At 50.0% G+C, this 21,049-nt stretch overlaps 1 protein-coding gene across 3 annotated transcripts; it reads right to left on the bottom strand.

Moving 5' to 3' along the window:
• Positions 1-722: 722 nt before the first annotated feature.
• Positions 723-20,802, bottom strand: LOC116941698 (sterile alpha motif domain-containing protein 12-like). Of its 3 annotated transcripts, XM_076066507.1 has the most exons (6): positions 20,719-20,802; positions 20,424-20,492; positions 15,946-16,107; positions 6,593-6,789; positions 5,079-5,235; positions 723-4,494 (listed from the first exon to the last, which is right to left on the bottom strand). In XM_076066507.1, exons 3-6 carry the CDS (start codon positions 15,950-15,952, stop codon positions 4,310-4,312), a joined length of 546 nt encoding a protein of 181 aa, XP_075922622.1. In that variant the 5' UTR covers positions 15,953-16,107; positions 20,424-20,492; positions 20,719-20,802; the 3' UTR covers positions 723-4,309. The 3 variants fall into 3 exon arrangements, with proteins under 3 accessions (XP_075922622.1, XP_032808923.1, XP_032808924.1); XM_032953032.2 differs by lacking the exon at positions 20,719-20,802 and having other exon boundaries at positions 20,424-20,697; XM_032953033.2 differs by lacking the exons at positions 20,424-20,492; positions 20,719-20,802 and adding an exon at positions 16,572-17,371.
• Between the last annotated feature and the right edge of the window lie 247 nt (positions 20,803-21,049).

Below are 21,049 nucleotides of genomic sequence, written 5' to 3'. Positions count from 1 at the left end.
AGTTTTGCTGCCAGAAAAAAAGGGGAAATACCCTATTATTACATTTTGGTACTGGCAAAGGAGGTCTAATGATGTAGTAATCAGGTAGTGGAGGCACAATTATTTCCGGCTATGTAATTTTATCGTTGATTGAGGGAAATTGTTCAGCTCTAACATATGCAAAATTCGGGTTGTGGATCGTTCTCGGGAACCAAACCCTTCTGTAACATGGAGACTGCCTGTATATCTAAATCAGCTCAAGCCTCCTGTAAATCAAGTGACTGTGTAGCTACCCCCAATCTGAATCCCTCCACTCTGCCTGCCCTGTGTAGACTCGCCACTCCGTGCAGCTCACTCCTAAATTTAAATGGGTCAAGTTCCGTGTCCATTATCTGGCCTTACTATTGAAGCATAAAGCTTAGCTTTTGAATGCATATGAAGTTAAATTTTCTATATCTTAATGTTGTCAATGAAACATAGAAAAAGCATCTATTCACACAACTGTTATGATGGATCACCTGCATAAAAGTGCAAAAATTGAGAGGTTACATCTCAACTAAAGCGAATTACGACATACAATTTTAATGTCCACATTTTAGTCCATGAGACTATGGGCCCACTGCAGCTTTAAGATATTTTCAACTGGCCTTTAATTTGCTCAGGTGAGAGGTCATCTCGATGAATAAAAATCTGCACATTTTTTTACTCGTCAGCAACCATCAGGCAAGATAGAACGATTCATCTCATTTCCAAACCGCGTTTATTCATGATCAGAGGTCAGTCGATCACATGGCATCAATCGCTGGCGGCCCAATTTGCGACCCGCCGTGAGATCGAAGTGAAATTGGCGTTCCCTGCAAGAGCCAGAATCACTGGCTGCCCTCACGACAGCAGCTGCCCCATCCACACTGCACGCACGCTGATCTTTGCGTCCTTCCCCTGTACAGAAGCAGGCTTTTATAAAGGCCATGACACGCTCAGGTATTTACTCGGTAGAAATTGTCACCAACGATACATTCCCACCCATGCCATCTTGGTACGGTATTTGCACACAGCAGGGGGGGGATGATTGCCAAACATCCTGAACCTACCTATGAGTATGAGCCGCAAACTAAAATCTTAATATGGCCGAGGGTGATAAAGTCACTTTGGGGTGTTTACCTGGACCAGTTCGCTCACGATGGTTGGCTGCGGAGTTTTGAATTGAGAAATCTGTGGGAGCCCCCCCCCCGCCCCGGGAGTACTAATGTCTGGCTCCATTGGCAGAGGTGAGTGCAGATCATTCCTGATTCAAATAAATGTACTGTATAATTAAATGGAAATACAATTTGCTATGTCTCTCTTTGAAGTCCGTGGGAGGCCCAGTTTGTTCACCCCTGGCATAGGGATTTCTGTCTAGCCATTGAAAACATCGTGTGTCTGATGAACAACTATTGGTCTACATACAACCCTGGGTAGTCATGTGACATGTTTCAGTGATCTGAATAGAAGTTGTCATCCGATTTTACCACAAGCGGGCAAGCAGTTATTTTTTTATCTTAGCAGGTAAGGCCCACTGTGCTAAACTCTTTTTCAGAAGCGACCTGGCCACAAATGATAGCTCAAGTGGCTTATTAGGTATAAATGTATATCAGCCAAATACTCTTAAACACCTGTTGAATCTAAATGTGGAAGGAAAAACCAGAGGACCCGGTGAAAAATCCACGCAACCACGGGGAGAACACGCAAACTTGATCGAACCCACGACCTCCAGCATACCAGGCGAGACAGTTAACCTCTCGCCACGGTAGCTGTCATTTCTATCCAGATTTGTGCTGCTAAATGTAACACGGGTCAGATTGCGTGAGTGTGATGCCAATGTGTGTTGTACACCCTCCACACAACAAAGACGAATATATTGTAAGTTGTCATTTAGACAAACGTGGCAATTCGTATTGCATTGGCACACCTGCACATTAACAAGCAATCGACTGTTCTTCAATGTAATCGTTACACGTGGATTCCTCTTCGACATACCAATGTGCCAAAGCAATAAAAATGTGTTCACTTGACAACTTTATTCATGCCACTTTGTTGGGTGGAGGGGGATGTACGACACACTGGCATCACACTCGCAATCCGACCCGTCAGACACGATGTTTGTACTGACACGATCAAACCCAAAAAAATAAATCAGTTACAAATCATCGTGCATCTAAATGTATTTACAGCAACCGGTTCCATCAACGATGACCTTAACATTTCCCTCGTCTACAGAAGTTCCTTTACAAGTTCACGAATACAAAGTTATGACAGCTATACAACGGATCAACAATCATCATTGCAGTGGGTACACGTCACCTACAAAGTACAAAACGCTGCCAAATTAAATGCATTGCATTGTTTTACTGCAGTCGGGAACTTCGATTCCGCTTGTCGATGCCGTACATACACCGCAAGAATGAATGAACCAGACTGAGCATCTAGTCAACTACTCTCACTTTTCACTTGTATCAACAACAAAGTCAAGCACCATGGGGGGGTTACAAGCCCCACCATCTCTGCTGGTGGAAACAGCCCAACAGCAACTGCATACACATACACAAATCTCTTGTCCATCCACCGTTGGAAGAAGGCCTTCCCACGCCGTGCGGCACGTAGGCGTTATTTTACGCGATTATAATTCACCAAGCTGATCCATGCCAGTTGGTGAAGACGTGGGGCATAGTATTGTACAACAATGGGATTCGCTGCATTTCCCTCGGATAACCCACAGTGTAGTCCCATAAATAGCAGCTGTGCATAGGAAAAATTTGCCCGTTCATTTCAAATTCATACTGACAGCTTTGGATATATGCAAATGATGCGTGGCACTCAAGAGCTGAAAACCTTACAGATTCCTGCTGTTAGTTATCACGCTGGTACTATATGGGTCTACTGGGGGCATTTCAGATTGCACCGCATGTCGTTAGGCATGACGTCCAACGTTTCGCTACGTGCTGGAAGCTTCTTCAGAAACTGAAGAAATGGGAAGTGCTGAGGGTACAGGTTAAGACTCTTCAGGAGCTGAATTCAGTTCCTGAAAAAGCTTCCAGCACGTGCAATGAAACGAAGGACATCATGTGAAAGGACACATCGCACAGCCTGAAAACACATTGGAGGACCTACAAGACACGTCCCCACACACACACCACCTTTTACCACCACCTCTCCCTTTTTGCATCTTGAGATCAAACGGGAAAAAAAACACATGAGCATTTACTTTTGCGCGTTAACAAACAAAAGCAGCGGAGCACCACGCCGGCCACCAACGTTTTTGTTAATCTTTCACATTTTGTTCCAATGCATTTTTTTGTCCTTAACTTTCAGCTCGCCATGTCGGACCCTACCTATCCCCTCGTGGGCGGCTGTGCCTCTCGGCCACTCGCTCCCTCGTGTCCAGGGTCTATCAGGGTTAGCAATTGAGAAACATTACCGCGCCCCGCACACTATGTCCAGTATACCTCCCCCGTTATGGTTGTGGCTAACAGTCACACGTGACCCACTTCCAACTTCCGGTTAGCACGGTTGGCTACGAACAGTGTGAAAGAAGTTCAACATACATATATACATACTCCAGTCTACCAGTGACCCCAAATATATTCGGTGAGAAATTGAGTCCCCTCTCCCCTCCACTACCCACATCACCCTCGATGCTATTAGCTGGAGAATCAAGGCCAAGGCAGGAGCGTAGATAGCGAGTGTGCAGGAAGTGCAATTGCACCACAGCCCAAAGGCCAGACGAGCCCAGGCACTGAACTATGAAGAGGGGGTACATTCCTTGCACGAGGGCCAATGTCAACCACACTACGAAACTGGGTCCTCCGAGCCCAAAATTTAGGCAATTCCATGGTCGCCCACCAGCCAGCAAAACTTTTGCCGACAGAGCCACCGATGAATATTCATTATTGTTTTAACAAAGAAAACCTCACTGCGTTTCAAGACTCCTTGTCCAGGAGGGCTCCTGTCATTGGGATGATGCTTGGCCGATTCCACATAAAGGACAGTTTCGCTCTGTGGAAAGAAACCCGGGTAACCAGTGAAGGCCTATCGTGCACAAGAGGTGATAATGCTTGCTCATAGGTCTGAACAGATGGGTTTATGAACCCACTGCACTTTCCACCTCCTAGCCGGCGAGCGAGTGAGATCGCAGGCATGAGTCTCCGCAGTTCCGTCCTACACGTTCACACGCCCTTGAGAGCCCAATAGGCAAGTCGCCTTCCCCACAGTGAGTGAGAGGTAGGGGGTGGGGTGGGGTGGAGGGTCCCTGTAAGATTTTTGCCTCCAGAGTCGGGGAGGGAGGGGCGCAGGGTCAGCTGCCGGAGTTCGGAGTGGGGGTCACAGGTTGCAGGAACGGGCGCCGTAGGGACTGCTGCAGGTAACGCATGTCGTCCTTGAGGCGCAGGCGCAGCACGTAGTACATCAGCTGCTGCCGCTGCTCCTCCATGAGGCCTATCCTCTCCAGCTTGCGCTCCGTCAGCTGCAGCAGCACCACACCTGCCCTCGACACAGACAAAGGGGACCGGCTATGGCTGAGTGGGGGGCACACCTCTGTGGCCGAGAGAGGTCCGTTTGACTGACTCGCGTTAATCGCCCGTGTCCAATTCGAGCACCTGCTTGGCTAAAACCTCCTCCCCGTGCTGCTCCGAGCAGGATAGTACCGCGTAGACACCCAATCACGACAATTTACAATCACGTTCATTAAAAAGGTTAAAGGTACATCGCGGTAATTAGACTCAAACTCAGGATTTATTTCAGCCCGTTGAGGGAAGCAGATCTGGTACAATGATGACCACAGCCTAAGAGTAAATTATTGCCCATGTTACTGTTAGTGGAAGGGCCTTCGCTAGAGGGAGTTCGAGAGAAACCCCTCCAGAGGGTATCTGGCCAATTCATTCACACTGACCAGACCCCTTGAAAGAAGAGGTGGGAGTACCCGCACTTAACCCCCCCCCCCCCCACCATCACCAACCAAAGCGCAACATAGTCAACAAAACTGTTGCGGTAAAGTTGCACGATTCATCTTTCAGAGCTGAGGGAGGGAGGGAGGGAGAGAGTTTCCAGGGACAGCCGAGACTTACCCGTGACGTCGTGCATCTTGAACCGCTCGGCGTAGATCTTGTGCGTGCGTGGGAACACCTTGGTGAGCCACTGACACACGTCCTGCACTGACCACTGCGCCACGGACCGCGCCCTCTTGCCCGGCTGAGTCGCCGCACCCTGGGTGGCATTGGACTCCTGTGGGCGCATGGAGAGTGCCGCTGGGTGAGAACGCGTCGGGACGAAAGGGGCGTGGGAGACGCGGGATGCCACCTCCGCACGAAGACCGGCCGATCTGTAGGGCTACGTTAGGTCGGCAGGGGTTATGAAGATTGTTACCCCAGCTGGGTGGAACTGGGTTCATGGAACAGATGCGTGGGTGAACTCGTGTTCTTTATCGGTAACCGGTTCAACCGGTTCAACCGGTAACCACTTGCTCTTTTGAGAGTCAAGAGACCAGTAATCGATTCCAGCTGCCTTCGATTCTCAGTGAAAACCGCCCCACCGGGAGATGGAATCGAACCGGCGACCTCTGGGTTGCAGGTTCCACCGCCACCATTGTGGCAGCTCCCTCTGATTCTCAGTTGAAAAAGGTGAAACTGTGAGGTTTGTTGCAAGACATTTATGTTGTGTGCAGCAAACGGATAAGCATTCTTTTTCCCTTTAGCTGTAGATTTCATGCAGTTAGCGGTTATAGGGCAATGCGATTTTAAGAAACCTTGGGTGAACGCGCCGGCCACAGGAACCACCTCGCACTCTTGCCAATCCGGCCGATTTAATTCGGGCTGCCCAATTTGAAATTGGCAAATCCCTCTTAACCACACACCGAGTTTCGAAGCCAATCGCACACCGCTTTGAAATATTGATGAATTTCACTAGTTCTTTTTTACGCAGATTGTGCGTTGATAATCAGTATTCGTTCAAATGCTTTAAAGGGTGGGAGACTGTCGATTAGATTGCTAATGTTGTCAATTTTGCCACCTGCTGGCATTGATCAATCCCTCGGACTACGGCAAGTCAACTGTGGTTCTTAGGCACATTATCATTCCTAGCCGCTACCACACTCCAGCGATTGAATGAATTATAACAATTTGGGTTTACGATTAAATTCTGCAATTATTTTTTTGGTGGCCGTATGTGGGTGTATGCATGTGTGTATTTATCTCATGGGGAGTGGCAGTGGAGTGATTCATGCACTGCACTACAAACCCAGCAACTTGAGTTTGATTCCTGCTTGCGAATGATAATAGTGGTGAATATTTTAACTGGTCCTGGGCCTCTCCGAGGTTGACTCAGCCTTAAATGAGTACCTGGTATGGTGTTTAAACATCAGTACTGGGGAGACAAAGCCAGGCGGGCATGGTACTGGCCACCCACCCCCTTGTGTGCCATGCCGGCCTTCATAGGTACTCGGTAACAGCACATGCCCCAACAGTTTGTTAAAGGCTATATGGGGGATCTCTGTCTTTGTAATTTTCTCTCTGCGTCTATGTCCATACACGTATGTACACTCATCGCTCACGTTGCACGCTTGCTCCAGGCTGCTCTGCCCTACCTTGGCACCATGGGGATCAGGAGGAGGAAGAGAGGGCGAGGGCTCCACGCTCCCCGCTCCCTCCTCATCGCCCCCCAGCTCCAGCCGCACGTCGTCGGGGCCCAGGGCTCCCGCCTGCTCGTCCCACCACTTTGCAGCCTCGTCCTCGTCCTGACCAGCAGCCACCAGGGACCCAAACACCGGCTCCAGCTGGACTCCTGCCAGCGGAGGCCCAGCGTGAGATGAAGTTACAACTTCATAACGTGCAAAAAAAAACAGTCAGTTCCATAGATTCAGAGGCGTGGGAAGCCACAGACGATCGGCAAGATGGGGATGACCGCCGACGAGCTGGAAGTAAGCGGCGCGGAAGGATGTAGCGCCTACAGATGCGAGGTGGGCAGAGCTCAAAAGTGATGGCACAAGACGCTGACAAGTGCCACGGGATGGACCGAGTTACTTGGCCATGGCCTGGCGGTCATGCGGCCTAGCAGTCGCGCATTTGCCGCTTGTTGCACAAGTCCACGGTTCGAAACCAGCGGCCTCCCTGATTATTACTGCGGGCGTATTTACTGGAGTAGTCCAACGTGCCGTCCGCCTCGCTCACGTTCACTGTTGACGGTTAAAAAAAATCCCCCTGATGTGGGTGGATGGAGGGTGCCCTATTTCCCTTCTTTCTCTCCCATGTGTGTGGTTCCCTTGGGCCGGAATGGATGACTCCGTTTCTTTTTTTGTAACCCCGTTACCGGAAACTGTTCGGCGTGGTACGCCGGGCTTGCATTATGTTGTTCGCAAGAGTAGGCCCATTGTGTGCTGGCGTCAGGGTCCAAACGTTGCCAGATAATAAAAAAAATGTCCACCGCAAACTGCTCAACAATATGGAGTACAGTAAATGGCAATCATCGCCCCCCCCACCCCCCCCCCCCCCGCTTGCAAAAACATGGCAGGACCCTCCTGAAATAAAAGTCATGAGACTCAGCAAGGCTTTCCTGGGTTGGGCAACCATTGTAATGATACAAATAGCCAAGTGTAAGCAGCGGTGCGAGCAGCAATAGCAGTGTCCGCAGCAATAACAGCAGAAGCCTCTGCAGGAGCAACAGACGTGTTCTTGAGCAGTAACAGCAACTCCAGCGGGAGCAGCAGGAGGTGTACAGGCAGCAGCAGTATTATCAGCAGCAACATCAACATCTGTGAAAAAGAGCTTAACAGCTCATTGTACCAAACTCACTGCATCAGTGAGTAGCGAGATGGAGGGGGGAGGCAAACATCAGACACATTATCTGATGATGCAGCTGCGGCTGCTTTAGGCAGTGATGGCCTAAGCACAATGAACAGAAAATATTCCGACATTCATAAATAACCAAACTGCGGTTAAAAGAAAACGTAGGTGACGTTTTTGGGCAAGGCGGTACGAAGATTAATTTAATTCGTTTCACTCATTTATTAGTTATAACCCTGTGAGCCATGCGGCTCTTCACTCGGGTGCAACCGCAACAAACAAAAACATGAACAGGAAACATCTTAAAGTGACTACACGCAACAGAAAAATCCAGGAAAAAACGGCAAAGTCTTCCAGAAAAAACACCGTATATCAACGGAGATGGCCCATTGCCCCAAACATCGCCCTTTAAATACTTGATTTCTTTAAAGGTCAGAGTGTCACTGATGAATGTGTCGAGTTTCTTTGTTGTTGTTATTTGTGCAAACATTTGGCGCTTAGGCAATCATTCCAGACGCCCCCCCCCCCAACACGCGCTCCAAATCTCCAATTTTCAAGCAATTCCCCACTCGTCCACCCGCAGCATCGCCTCTGCTCATTCCCACGCTCATTCGCTTCGCCGCTTCTCCGTGTTTTCGCCCGCCGGGTCTCGTTCGCACCTTCCCCGATGTGCTCGGCGTTCATCGTCAGATATTTGGTTCGTCGGTCACTTCGTTGTTTCACGCAAGACGAGTCGGCATCCCCAATTCAATTCTGCCACCCGTGGACCCCGCCACCACGTTTTACTGATGAGTCTTGAGAAATAAATGAGCAATCAATAACATGGGAATGTTACGCTGAATGACCAGGCAATCGGTTACTCATCGTAAGCAGCAGCAGCAGCCATGATCAATCCACTGCTGGATGAAGGTCTCCCCAAGCCGTTGCTATCTCTCTGTAATCCCACCAATCACCCGCACACGTGAACCAACCAAGCCGGGCGGTGGCTCTGTTGCACGTGGCTGCCTGTAATCCAACACTGTCGAGACAACAGCGAGGCGTTGGTGGATCACCCCACCAATGCTCTCAAACTCCCATCCCGTGGGCGTCGAGGAGGAGCCATCGCCTGTCTCGCCGGTCAAAGGCGGTACAGTAGTACGTACACATCGCAATCTGTCTGTCTCATCTGTATGGGGATATAGTGTTGCCCCCTCGCACGAGTGGGTATTCTCCAGGTGTTCGGATTTCCTCCCACATGCATAAAGAAAGCACATTAATATAAAACGCCAATGTTGCAAGACCCTCCTGGGAAAGTGATGTTATTAGAATTACGTCCAACGTAAAAACATTTTTTTAAAATGTGAAAACAATCCATTCTCACACGTGGGATTCAATGCAAGTATTGCGGGCGTGAGAATCGATTTTAAATCAATAAATCAAAGAATCGTGAGAAGCCTTCCAGGGTTGGCATATAGTACAAGAGAAGCAGCTACTGTACCTGTGTTGGTTTGGTGGTGTTTTTTTTCTTCGAAACGGGCGATGGGGCCCGATATCCGTGTTGTCGTAAGCGTCAAGAGAAGTTCGGTTTGGCGAGGTTTCTATGAATCAAATCGCCCGGTCACGTTGTCGCCAATGTCAGACAGAGCTGGCTTCTTCCAACTCCCCTCGAGCCAGAGAAGATTGGCTTGAGGCGGTTCAGCGACCCTACGGGCCACCACCACCCACGACCTTCAGCGACGCGTGTTCAGCTGCAGTCATGCACCGCTTTTGAGGCGAGGGTTTGTGGATCGCGCAGAAAAGTATGAAAGTTCCCAAGCCACGCGCTTCGGATGCGAGGCGGATATAAAATGCCGAGTGGGTTTGTGAACCGATCTGTTGGGACCTTTCAGTTATCGTGAAACGTCGTGATTTTTGTTATTTTATTTTTACCTAAGTGACTTTACCGAATAGAACCAAAGAGTATGGATCCTTGCATTCACGAAAGCTTCAAATCTAGAATAGGACCTTTCAGTTCTTTGCCCTCGTACACTGCTCCGTGGGTTTCTTCCACGTGCGGTGCTTTGGTTTCTTCCCACATGCAGAGACACTTCGATGCAATTCTTTATTTACCGAGTTTCATGCCTTGTGTTCAACACCTTAGAATGGCCGATTGATAGCTGAACAAAATACACGTCGCTGCGTGCCGTGCAAAGTTACTCGGTCGTCCCTTGACAAATTACCCTCTCGGTGTCAACAGCGCCTCATCTGGTTTACATTCAGGATCTGCCCGTGCTCTTGTGTTCAGTGCAGGCAGGCAGGCATCGTGTGTCTCACACACAATGGCCGCGCGGCGCCCTTAAGTACTGAACCGGTTAATTCTTCTCACACTCGTGGTGATTTTACTTAGCCGGGTGACGGCGGTGGCTACGCTGCTGTACGTGGCGTGTAGCCCAGCGTTGTGGAGACAGCAGCGGGGGTTGGTGGATCACCACGCAAATGTGGCTTTCCAGGATAAACCATCATCATCATCATCACGGTCCATGGGCAGATAGCCCGGGAGGTGTCAACTGCACATTTCGTCATTTGTTTCAACTTTCCTCTGTCTTGTGCCAATACGCTCAAGTTTTGCACACATCTTTTTTTCCTGGCACCAACCTCTGTTGCCGTCAAGCCATTCTCTGTTGGGCCTTCCTACCGGGATAAGTCATTATCATGAACAATATTATTTGGTGTAAGGTTTCGTCGCTGTCCAAGGGCAACGCACGCTTAACCAACTCTAACCCTCACCCAGCGGGTGGCTCAAGGAAGCGCCGCGTACAGAGGAGGGCGGTGACCACACCGCCCACGCGCATCCTGTGCGCTTCTGGGGGCACTCGCGTGGGCACGCACGCACGGAGGCACGGAAACAGACTCTTTGCCGTGAATCATTCACACGGGCCGCGTAGGAGGTGTGGCCTCTAGTTAACGGCATGCAGCGGTGCCACAGACCGAGCAGGCTGAAGTTCGCGTTGACCATGAATGTCAAAAGTCAAGGTTGAAACGCAGTAACTTTTTTTTAAAGCTCACCACATTCCTCAATGGCACTTTGGGGAAGCCTTAACAGTAAAAAATATATGTTATATGTATGTTTTATATATATACTAATAGAGATGATGTTTTTGCCAATAGCTGTTCGTCACATTCACGGCCACTGTATCGACGGATGTGTTGAGTTTCTATTTTACTGGACATCTGTGAAAATGGCCTTCATAGCTCATCGAACTCCTCCAGTATAAATAAATATGACGATGACTCTGAGTATTTTGTTGTTATTTGTGCTTGTGCGAATCAATGTCGCCGCGACGGGCGCCAAGTCATTTAGTTTCAGCGTCTTCAAGACGATTCTGAGCCTTGAGCTGCGAGTTGAAGGGCCGCGTTCATCTCCAGTTTTGATTCCCTTGAGGCAACGCAGACCCGGAGCATCGTCATCGGATAAAATACTACCCCTTCCATTCGTCCACGTCTCTCTCCGGCACCCTTTTTGCAAGTATCAAGACGAGATGCCAATCAGTTTCGAGGGCAATGCACACATTATCAAAGCACGTTTTGTTTGCACGTTTTACCACGAGCATGTGCAGACTTGATGTCTTGCAATAGGTGTATATTTGGTGTATTATTGCCAGAAAGGGTAAATCATGTTTTAAAATATATTTTATTCTTTCTGGGCCTATTGGCCATTTAGTTATTTTTTTCTTTTTACGCTGGTGTTGAAAACGTATCTCATTGTGGTTGTCAAGGGGGTCCCAACTCGTAGCTTTGGCCACCAGGGGTGGGCGAGGCACCCCCTGCCCCCACGCTCGTTACGCTACTGCCCCCCCACCCCCCCCCCCCCTTTTATCAGCACGGTGAATTACAACGAAACATCCGAGTTGAGATACGATGGCATACAAATACCAGGCAGGTTATTTTAGTGCGGGATGCTGGTAAGGCCCTACCGATATCTCTGTGGCACACTCCAGGTTGGTTCAGCATGAGTCTCTGCCTCCTCAGTAATTACCAGATCAATGCATTCGTAACATTGAAGAGAGTCATCCCTTGACCACACCCAGGCACAGATCAGTCTCTCATTGTTTATGTACGAGATGTACATTCCTCCGTTACAGCCGTGAAAATGTCGTGAACGAAAGAGTAAAAGAAAACCGATGTTAAATAGTGTAGGAGCCAGAGGACATCTCTGTCGCTATCCAAAGTTAAAAAGTAAATGGCTCTGACTCACAACCACGCAGCTTTACCCTGGCCTGGCAACCACCATGAAGGTCCTTAATTTAATGGTAGTGAGCAGAGGGCCAGGGACCCTGAAAACACAAAGAATACCCCAAAGCCATGGTATCCATTGGCCTTGACCACGTCCATACAGCAGAGATGTAAGTCCGACTGAAATTTCACACAGCTCTGCTATAGTATACAGACCGAGAAAATGGAATCTGTACAGGTCTTCCCTGCCCTGATACCACATTGGGGCTCTGTAAGCTTCTCAGCATACTTCGCAGGGCGATGTTGAATAATTATTGCCAGGACCTTTCCCAGCACACAGAAAGATATGTCCTCGGTAGTTGCAGTATTTGGCTGCTATAAATTTCCACGTGATAAGCCACTTCGTTGAGCTCTCATTTGTGACCAGGTAGCTTCTGAAAAGAGCTACATAGCTCAGTGGGCCTTACTTGGTGAAATAAATATAGTTTAGTTTTTTAAGTAGTTTAGTTTTGAAGATTATTTGTTGCAATTGGAGTGGTTCCACTTCTTGAAAGGGGGATCCCCCCCCCCCCCACCACGGCATTCTACTAATGCAGCCACTTACAGGGAGTGGGGAACTTCCTCCATTTAAATTTTGATTTAAAGCTTTCGTGACTGCAGTAATTCATATTCTTAGCTCTTTCGGTAAAGTCACGTTGAAGGGAAACAATAAAATAATGTTATGGTCGAAACGTCGTGAGAATTTTTTTATTGTTTTATATATATTTTATTATTTTATTGTTTCCCTTCAACGTGACTTTACCGAAAGAGCTAAGAATATGAACTTCCTCCATGTTTTGAGGCCCCGCAGACCCAGCAGGTAGGTGAAGCCTACTTTACCCCGTGATGTTATCTGTGTTGGATGTTTCTACCCTTTTCCAAAGACCTTTAGATGCTCTAAAAAGGTGCAAACAAGTTCGGCTCGCCATTTCGTTTCCTTTCACGATGGCAACTGCTATGACGCTACAAGTGACTTTATTGATGGAAAATCCTGTAGTCAGACTTGTGATCACAGGATGTCGAGGCGTTTCCCTTCTCATCAGAGATCCGCAACAACCACTCAATCTTTGCAGTGCAGGACGGCTCTCTGAACTCACACATACGTGTACACACTCGCACATCACATACAGAAACGTACACTAAGGGTTGTATGCACATACCAACCCACGCACTAACACACACACAAAGACAAAGATCCACCATATAGCCTTAACAGACTGTTGGGGCAAGTGCTGTTAGCGAGCACCTATGAAGGCCACACACACAGCCACCATATACACAACTACCGTATACACATGTACTCTGTGTGTGAACACCCAGACGTGTACACACTCACAAAGACAAAAATAAACAAAGACCCCCGTATAGCCTTCACAGACTGTTGGGGCAAGCGTTGTTACCGAGCACCTATGAAGGCCAGCACGGCACGCGAGGGGGTGGGTGGCCAGCACCACCCCCGGCCGCCTTTGTCTCCCTAGTGGCGATGTTTACACACCGCAACCAGGTACTCATGTGAGGCTGAGTCGACCCTTGGGGAGGCGCCCCAGGACCGTTTCAGATAATCACCACTGGTGTTCGTGGTGGCCGTGTGCGGGAATCAAACTCGGGTCGCCAGGTTGGTAGCGCAGCATGCTAACCGCTACCCTACCGCTCTCCACTCTTGTGTGTGTGCGCGCACACACACATACGTGTTCCCACTCACCAACACGTAAAGACTTACACTCAGGATGTACGTGCATACCAAATACAAAGATCCCCCGTATAGCCTGAACAGATTGTTGGGGCAAGGTCTGTTAGCGAGTACCTATGAAGGCAGCCACGGCACACGAGGGGGGTGGGTGGCCAGCACCACCCCCGGCCGCCTTTGCCTCCCGACAGGCGAACAAAAACTCCACAAGCGCACACACGTACACACACGTACGCACACGTACACACACACGTACACGTACCTTCACACAACCCCGGAGAGCTTCTGCGCGACACACACACACACGCCACTGCTGAGCTGCTCTTGTGCCAGGCTAGGTTCCCCGTGCACCGCCACACTCTACTTGCTCAAAATCTGCTTTCTGGGGCGTGAACGTTCGCCGACCACGACTTCCCGCTGTGCGCGAGCATTTCCTCGTGCGCACGTGTGCACCCACTTACACACGTGTGCACCCACTTACGCACGTGTGCACCCACTTACGCACGTGTGCACCCACTTACGCACGTGTGCACCCACTTACGCACGTGTGCACCCACTTACACACGTGTGCACCCACTTACACACGTGTGCACCCACTTACACACGTGTGCACCCACTTACGCACGTGTGCACCCACTTACGCACGTGTGCACCCACTTACGCACGTGTGCACCCACTTACGCACGTGTGCACCCACTTACGCACGTGTGCACCCACTTACGCACGTGTGCACCCACTTACACACGTGTGCACCCACTTACACACGTGTGCACCCACTTACACACGTGTGCACCCACTTACACACGTGTGCACCCACTTACACACGTGTGCACCCACTTACGCACGTGTGCACCCACTTACGCACGTGTGCACCCACTTACGCACGTGTGCACCCACTTACGCACGTGTGCACCCACTTACGCACGTGTACACCCACTTACGCACGTGTGCACCCACTTACGCACGTGTGCACCCACTTACGCACGTGTGCACCCACTTACGCACGTGTGCACCCACTTACGCACGTGTGCACCCACTTACGCACGTGTGCACCCACTTACGCACGTGTGCACCCAGTTACGCACGTGTGCACCCACTTACGCACGTGTGCACCCACTTACGCACGTGTGCACCCACTTACGCACGTGTGCACCCACTTACGCACGTGTGCACCCACTTACGCACGTGTGCACCCACTTACGCACGTGTGCACCCACTTACGCACGTGTGCACACACGCGCACGCGTGCACCCACTTACGCACGTGCGCATGTGCGCATGTGCGTAAGTGGGTGCATGTGCGTACGTGGGTGCGCTTGCAGAATCGGTGCTGGGCCGCCCCTACAGGTCGACTCGGCCTTAAATGAGTACCCTCGTGCGGTGTGTAAACATCGCCACTGGGGAGACAAATACGTGATGCTGTTTACTTCATTATTTGATTCTTCCGCCTATGTTGTCGACTGCTTCATCCCATCCACACTGTTCAACCAACACCGCCACCACACTGCAGATCACAACAATACACTCGCTTACTCACTCACGCATTCACACGCACCACACCCACTCATCACCCACCCTTTCAAACACGTCCGCACCCACCCATTGTGTCACACACTCGCCCCGCTCGTTCACCACACTCCAGATCACAACAACACACCTCCGATTAGCACGGTTGGCTAAGTACGGTGCGAAAGAAGTTATACATACATTCGTTCACTCATCCATTCACACACTCACCCACTCACTCGCTACCTCGCTTCTCTTGCTGATTTTTCCCTCGCACTGCGCTGTCCCCCAAGCTCTTTAGGGGCCGTCCATAAATGACGTAGTAATAACCTCGCTCAATTGAAGAAACGTGATACACTCATATCTATTGCAACGTTCATAATGCTGCTTGTTACTGACCCCTTCATGATTTTGTCCCTTTAGACCTGGGCTTAGCAACTATGTAACAAAGATCCCCCACATCGCATTTACAGATTGTTGGGGCAAGCGCTGTGAGCAAGCAACCTGCAAAGGAAGGCACGCCAGGCCTCCTTTGCCTCCCCAATTGCAGTGTTTACCTACCGGGTCACTCATTTAGAGTCCCGGGACCGGTCCGGTTCATTGCCACCGGCGTTGGCCGTGAGTGGGGGGGGGGGGACCCCCCAACTCTGCCCGCGGGGCTGGCAGCGTCGTGCGCGCTCACCAATAACTCCGCCGCCTGCCTGCCCCCCACCACACTCCGCGACTTTGCCCTCACCTTGCATGGCGCGCCCGGCTCCGTTCTTCGCTCATCCCCGCGTTACCCGGAGCCCATGGAGGACGAGGAGGAGAGGAGGAGGTGACGGAGCGAGGAGGGAGTGAGTGATGGGAGGGTCTCCTCTTGAAGTTGCCCAGGAGCGCAAGGCAGCAGAGAGTTTGGCTGGAGGGGAGGAGAGGCGGGTTAATGAACAGAACAAACAGCGACTCACAACACCCTCCAATCACTCACAGTAATTCACAAAGACAAACATCCCCCGTGTAGCCTTAACATACTTTTGGGGCAAGTGCTCTTAGCCAGCAGGCACCTATCAAGGCCAGCACGGCACACGATGGGGTGGGTAGCCTGCGCCACACACGGCCGCCTTTGTCTCCCTAGCGGCGATGGTTACACATCGCACCAGCTACTCAAATATTTGAGGCTGAATCGACGTAGGGGAGGGCCAGGATCGCCACTGGTGTTCGTGGCCGTGAGCGGGAACCGAACTCGGGTCGCCGGTTCGTATCCGCAGCGCGCTAACCGCTACACTACCGCTCCCCACTAGTCAATAACACGCACGCACACTGCAACACAAAAAGTGGACACTTTTTTTGTAAGCCCACTGCTGGATGAGGTCCTCCACACACCGTGCCGGCCGGGTGGAGGGGGGAGGGTTGCTTGACCATACTTCACCACGCTGGTCAATACAGCTTTGTGAAGGCGGGTAGGAGCACATTCCAGTAGGTTTGCAGTGCAAAGTTCAGTGCACTGAATTCTGCTGACATCGCAGCCCCCGAGCAGCCTATAACAACTTATAGCATGGCTATAAGGTCGCCAATCCAAGCACCATTAACCAGGCTTCATACCACCCCTGCTCGGCTGCAGACATAATCCGATCTCGGGAGCTCTTTCCGAATGAATGAGTTAATCAGTTACGCGCGTAGCAACACCCACAACAAGACGCGTGAATTAATCACACGCCTTTTCAACACACACACGCGCCTTTTCAACACACACACACAGCAAGGGGTCGTATCCTCTAAGTCACGGCTCGGCTCTGGCTCAACCAAATGGAAATCCTCTTTAGCCATGGCTGGGACCATGGCTCGCTCAGAGCCAGTCCGAGTTAAATGCGGCCCAGAGCCGGTTCGAGTTAAGCACAGCTAAGAGGTGGCTCACTTGAGCCATAGCCGAGCATGGCTATAAGAATATGGGCCTAAGACTCACATACACACACATTTGACATTAACACACACGCAACACAACAAACACATGGGAAATGCACAATAACACACAGAGACTAACGCGGGGAGCAGCCGAGCGCATAAACACACAGAGAGCGCTCTCAAGCAGACTTAACAACATACAGTGACATCGCCAATGTGTAACAAAAAACAGACACAATAAACACAAACGTTAAATATTCATATAAAACGAGGAAAACACTCACACACGGTACACAATAACACACACGGTACACAATAACACACTCACACGGTACACACTAATACACACTGTACACAATAACACACACACACGGTACACAATAACACACACGGTACACAATAACACACACGGTACACAATAACACACACACGGTACACAATAACACACACAGTACACAATAACACACTCACACGGTACACAATAACACACACGGTACACAATAACACACACACACGGTACACAATAACACACACACGGTACACAATAACACACTCACACGGTACACACTAACACACACTGTACACAATAACACACACACACGGTACACAATAACACACACGGTACACAATAACACACTCACACGGTACACAATAACACACACAGTACACAATAACACACACGGTACACAATAACACACTCACACGGTACACACTAACACACACTGTACACAATAACACACACACACGGTACACAATAACACACACACACGGTACACAATAACACACACGGTACACAATAACACACACGGTACACAATAACACACACGGTACACAATAACACACTCACACGGTACACAATAACACACACAGTACACAATAACGCACGCGCTCAACGCGTACACACGGAACACACACAGGTCACTGAATACACACAAACCTGTCAACCCCCTTAGTGTCCTACCTTATTACAGACCAACTCAGACCTTATTAGTCACCCCGTGACCCTTATAAATCTCAACGTTCATCCTACAAAGTCCCATCACAAGGGAGAAACACAAACAAATAGACAACACATTATTTTTGCCCGCATTGAAACGGCTGTGCGCCGTATGGAACTGAAAAATCAATTTCCCTGCACAAGAATAGGGGGCAAACCGTGTGGGTTGACACGGTACGATACACACACACACATGGAAATACACACCATGACACTGGGACACAGTATAACACACCAAAGCACACTTTAATGAGTAATTACACACACACTAAAACACACTGCAACAGACTCACCTGTAACACTAAAACGAACACACTCACTACAACACACGCTAAAGCACCGTCAGTGAAACACACAACAGCAGCCACGGCGCCCGTGCCAGACTCGGTGCACCTCGAGGCTATCACGTGACGTGTGGAAGGTTCTCCGACGGCTCACGGGACACACCCGGGCGCTGTGGACTGACTCGGCCAACACACACCCACACACACACTAACACACATTGTAACAACACTTACACACGACCACTATAAACACTCAACACACACTCACTAGAACACAATGATCCCCCGTGTAGCCTTGCCAGACTGTTGGGGCAAGTGCTGTTAGCGAGCAGCACCTATGAAGGCCGGCACGGCACACGAGGGGGTGGGCGATGTTTACACACCGCACCAAGTACTAATTTGAGGCTGAGTCGACCTAGGAGAGGCTCAGGACCGGTTCAGATAATCGTCACGAACCACGACACTGCCGCTAACACGCACACGAGCACACATCACAACGCACTAAACAAGCCCACTAGAACACTAACACGCACGCAAACACACAAAGATCCAACGTAATAACGCCAACAAACTGTTGGGGCAAGTGCTGTTGGCGAGAAACCTTATTTACGTACCACACACGGCTCACGAGAACAACACACTCAATTCACTGTCACCTAAGACCATGACAAGTCACCCGGCACCCCCACACCCCCTCGCTCCACGCCAGAGTCTCTTGGCTCGAAGCGCGGCGCGTCATTGTGATGTGACATGCGCCTGTGTGTGTGTGTCTACACGGTCAACACCAAGTGACGATTATTTGAACAGGTCCTGGGCCTCCCCTAGGTCGACTCAGCCTCAAATGACTACCTGGTGCGGTGTGTAAGCAAACATCGCCACTAGAGAGACAAAGGCGGCCGGGCGTGGTGCTGGCCACCCCAGGCCTTCACAGGTGCTGCTCGCTCACAGCACTTGCCCCAACAGTCTGTCAAGGCTATAGTTGGGGGATCTTTGTCTGTGTGTGTACATGATAAGCGTGCACCACCACAAGGCGTGACGCGGCCCTCTCGATTCCTATATTTGCTTCACCGCAACACCGTGGTCAATCCACTGCTGGATGAATGCCTGCTTCCTCTCCCGAGCCGTCCGTCACCATCTCTCACGGTCCACTGGGACGAGAAGGATCCGACAGGTCTCTGGCACGCGAATCTGTGTCCCTTTCCCTTGGCTCCCATTCCCTCATTTCGTCTTCACCGGTCGACCCATTTATTCACTTCTTCATTTATTCACTTCTCCATTTATTCACGTATCATTCATGAATTTCTTCATGTATACACTCATTCGTTCACTTCTTATTTCTTCACTTATTCGTTTATTCACTTCTTCATTTATTCCCTTATATATTCGCTTCTCCATTTAGTCACTTCTCATTAGTGTCCTGGCTGCCGCCAACCGTTAGACTGATGCTGTTTTGAACCTTCTGTCTCCTCTAGCCCACCGTGTGTGTTAACTCTTCCACCCTTCAGCAGGACAGCGGCAGTGATAAGCATCTGAAACAAAACCGAAACCCGCCATTCGCTGCCCCGACCGCGCACGTCCACCGAATGTGTCACATTCGCCGTGGCTATTATCCACCGATAAACCCACAGAATTGGTACACGATCGTCGGTGTGTGTGTGGCCTTAAAATAATAATAATATATACTGTGATAGTGCGACGTTTCGAGCAATGGACCTTGAATAGCACACAAAACAAGAGAGACGAGAGTGGGCGATGATACGAGCAACTTGTTTACACTGTTGGAGTCCCGATTAGAATGAAATTTTAAAATAAAAATGCCTCCCGATTATCAGGTTTTTTTTACTCGAATATGAGAAGGCAACCGAATAGCAGGACTGTCGAGTAGCAAGCCCTTCAGTAAACAAAACGAGTGAGCTTGGTAAGCTTCACTGGCTAGGGTCAGTCAGCGTACCCTTAGCGCACCGCCGCCGTCACCCGTAATAGATTTATCATGGGGTTTAGGGTGATGGGGAGGGGGGTGATTTTAGATGGACAAGGCAGCCTCTGTCTTACCTGATCAGCCCAGCCGGAGCCTCATGAGCCAACGAGACGTCGCTTTGAATGGAGTCTGCGTCGCTGATTCTGCGCAGGAAGCCCGCGAGATGTATCCGAACATTTGACCAATTCCACTAAATCGGTGTTAAAACATCGAAACACATCGAAAAACATCTAAAAAAAAACATACGCCCTCATCCAGCAATGAAAGGTTGTTACTTGTGTGTGTGTGTGTGTACAGTACTCGCCCGCGTACGCTACCGCGTCCCCGTGTACTGGAACTACTTTCCACGAACGCGCCCACCGACCTCACCTGGCGCAAGCTTCTTCCGGCACACCTGTGAGTGAATCGGCGCGGATGCTCTCGCCCACCTCGCTGCTCGTCATGTCAAGCGGCCCCGGGTCTGCTGTGCATCGCCAGCAGCCGTGCTGCGAAAGAGGAAGATTGGTATGACCCAATGAGACGAGGTGTTCACCTTTATGGTAACAAGACAGGTGTTAAAGATGTCATATATGTTAACAACTTATCAGTGGCCTACCTTATTGTAGACCAGTTCAGACCTTGTTGGTGACCCCGTGACCTTTATAAATCGCAACGTACATCCTACAAAGTCCCATCACAAGGGAGAAACACAAACAAATAG

The sequence above is a fragment of the Petromyzon marinus genome, chromosome 12 (genome assembly GCF_048934315.1).
Source record: "Petromyzon marinus isolate PM22_M1 ecotype Great Lakes invasive population chromosome 12, UKy_Petmar_22M1.pri1.0, whole genome shotgun sequence".
Lineage (NCBI taxonomy): Eukaryota > Metazoa > Chordata > Hyperoartia > Petromyzontiformes > Petromyzontidae > Petromyzon > Petromyzon marinus.
Note: the sequence above shows the minus strand (reverse complement) of the source record. Positions and strands in the feature narration are given on the sequence as shown.

What these genes read in the sequence shown, in the direction of transcription:
- LOC116941698 (XM_076066507.1), bottom strand. An exon ending in CTGATCCCCATGGTGCCAAG is followed by an intron (nt 5,236 to 6,592) that starts GTAGGGCAGAGC and finishes ATGCGCCCACAG; the next exon opens with GAGTCCAATGCCACCCAGGG. An exon ending in CAAGATGCACGACGTCACGG is followed by an intron (nt 4,495 to 5,078) that starts GTAAGTCTCGGC and finishes TGTCGAGGGCAG; the next exon opens with GTGTGGTGCTGCTGCAGCTG.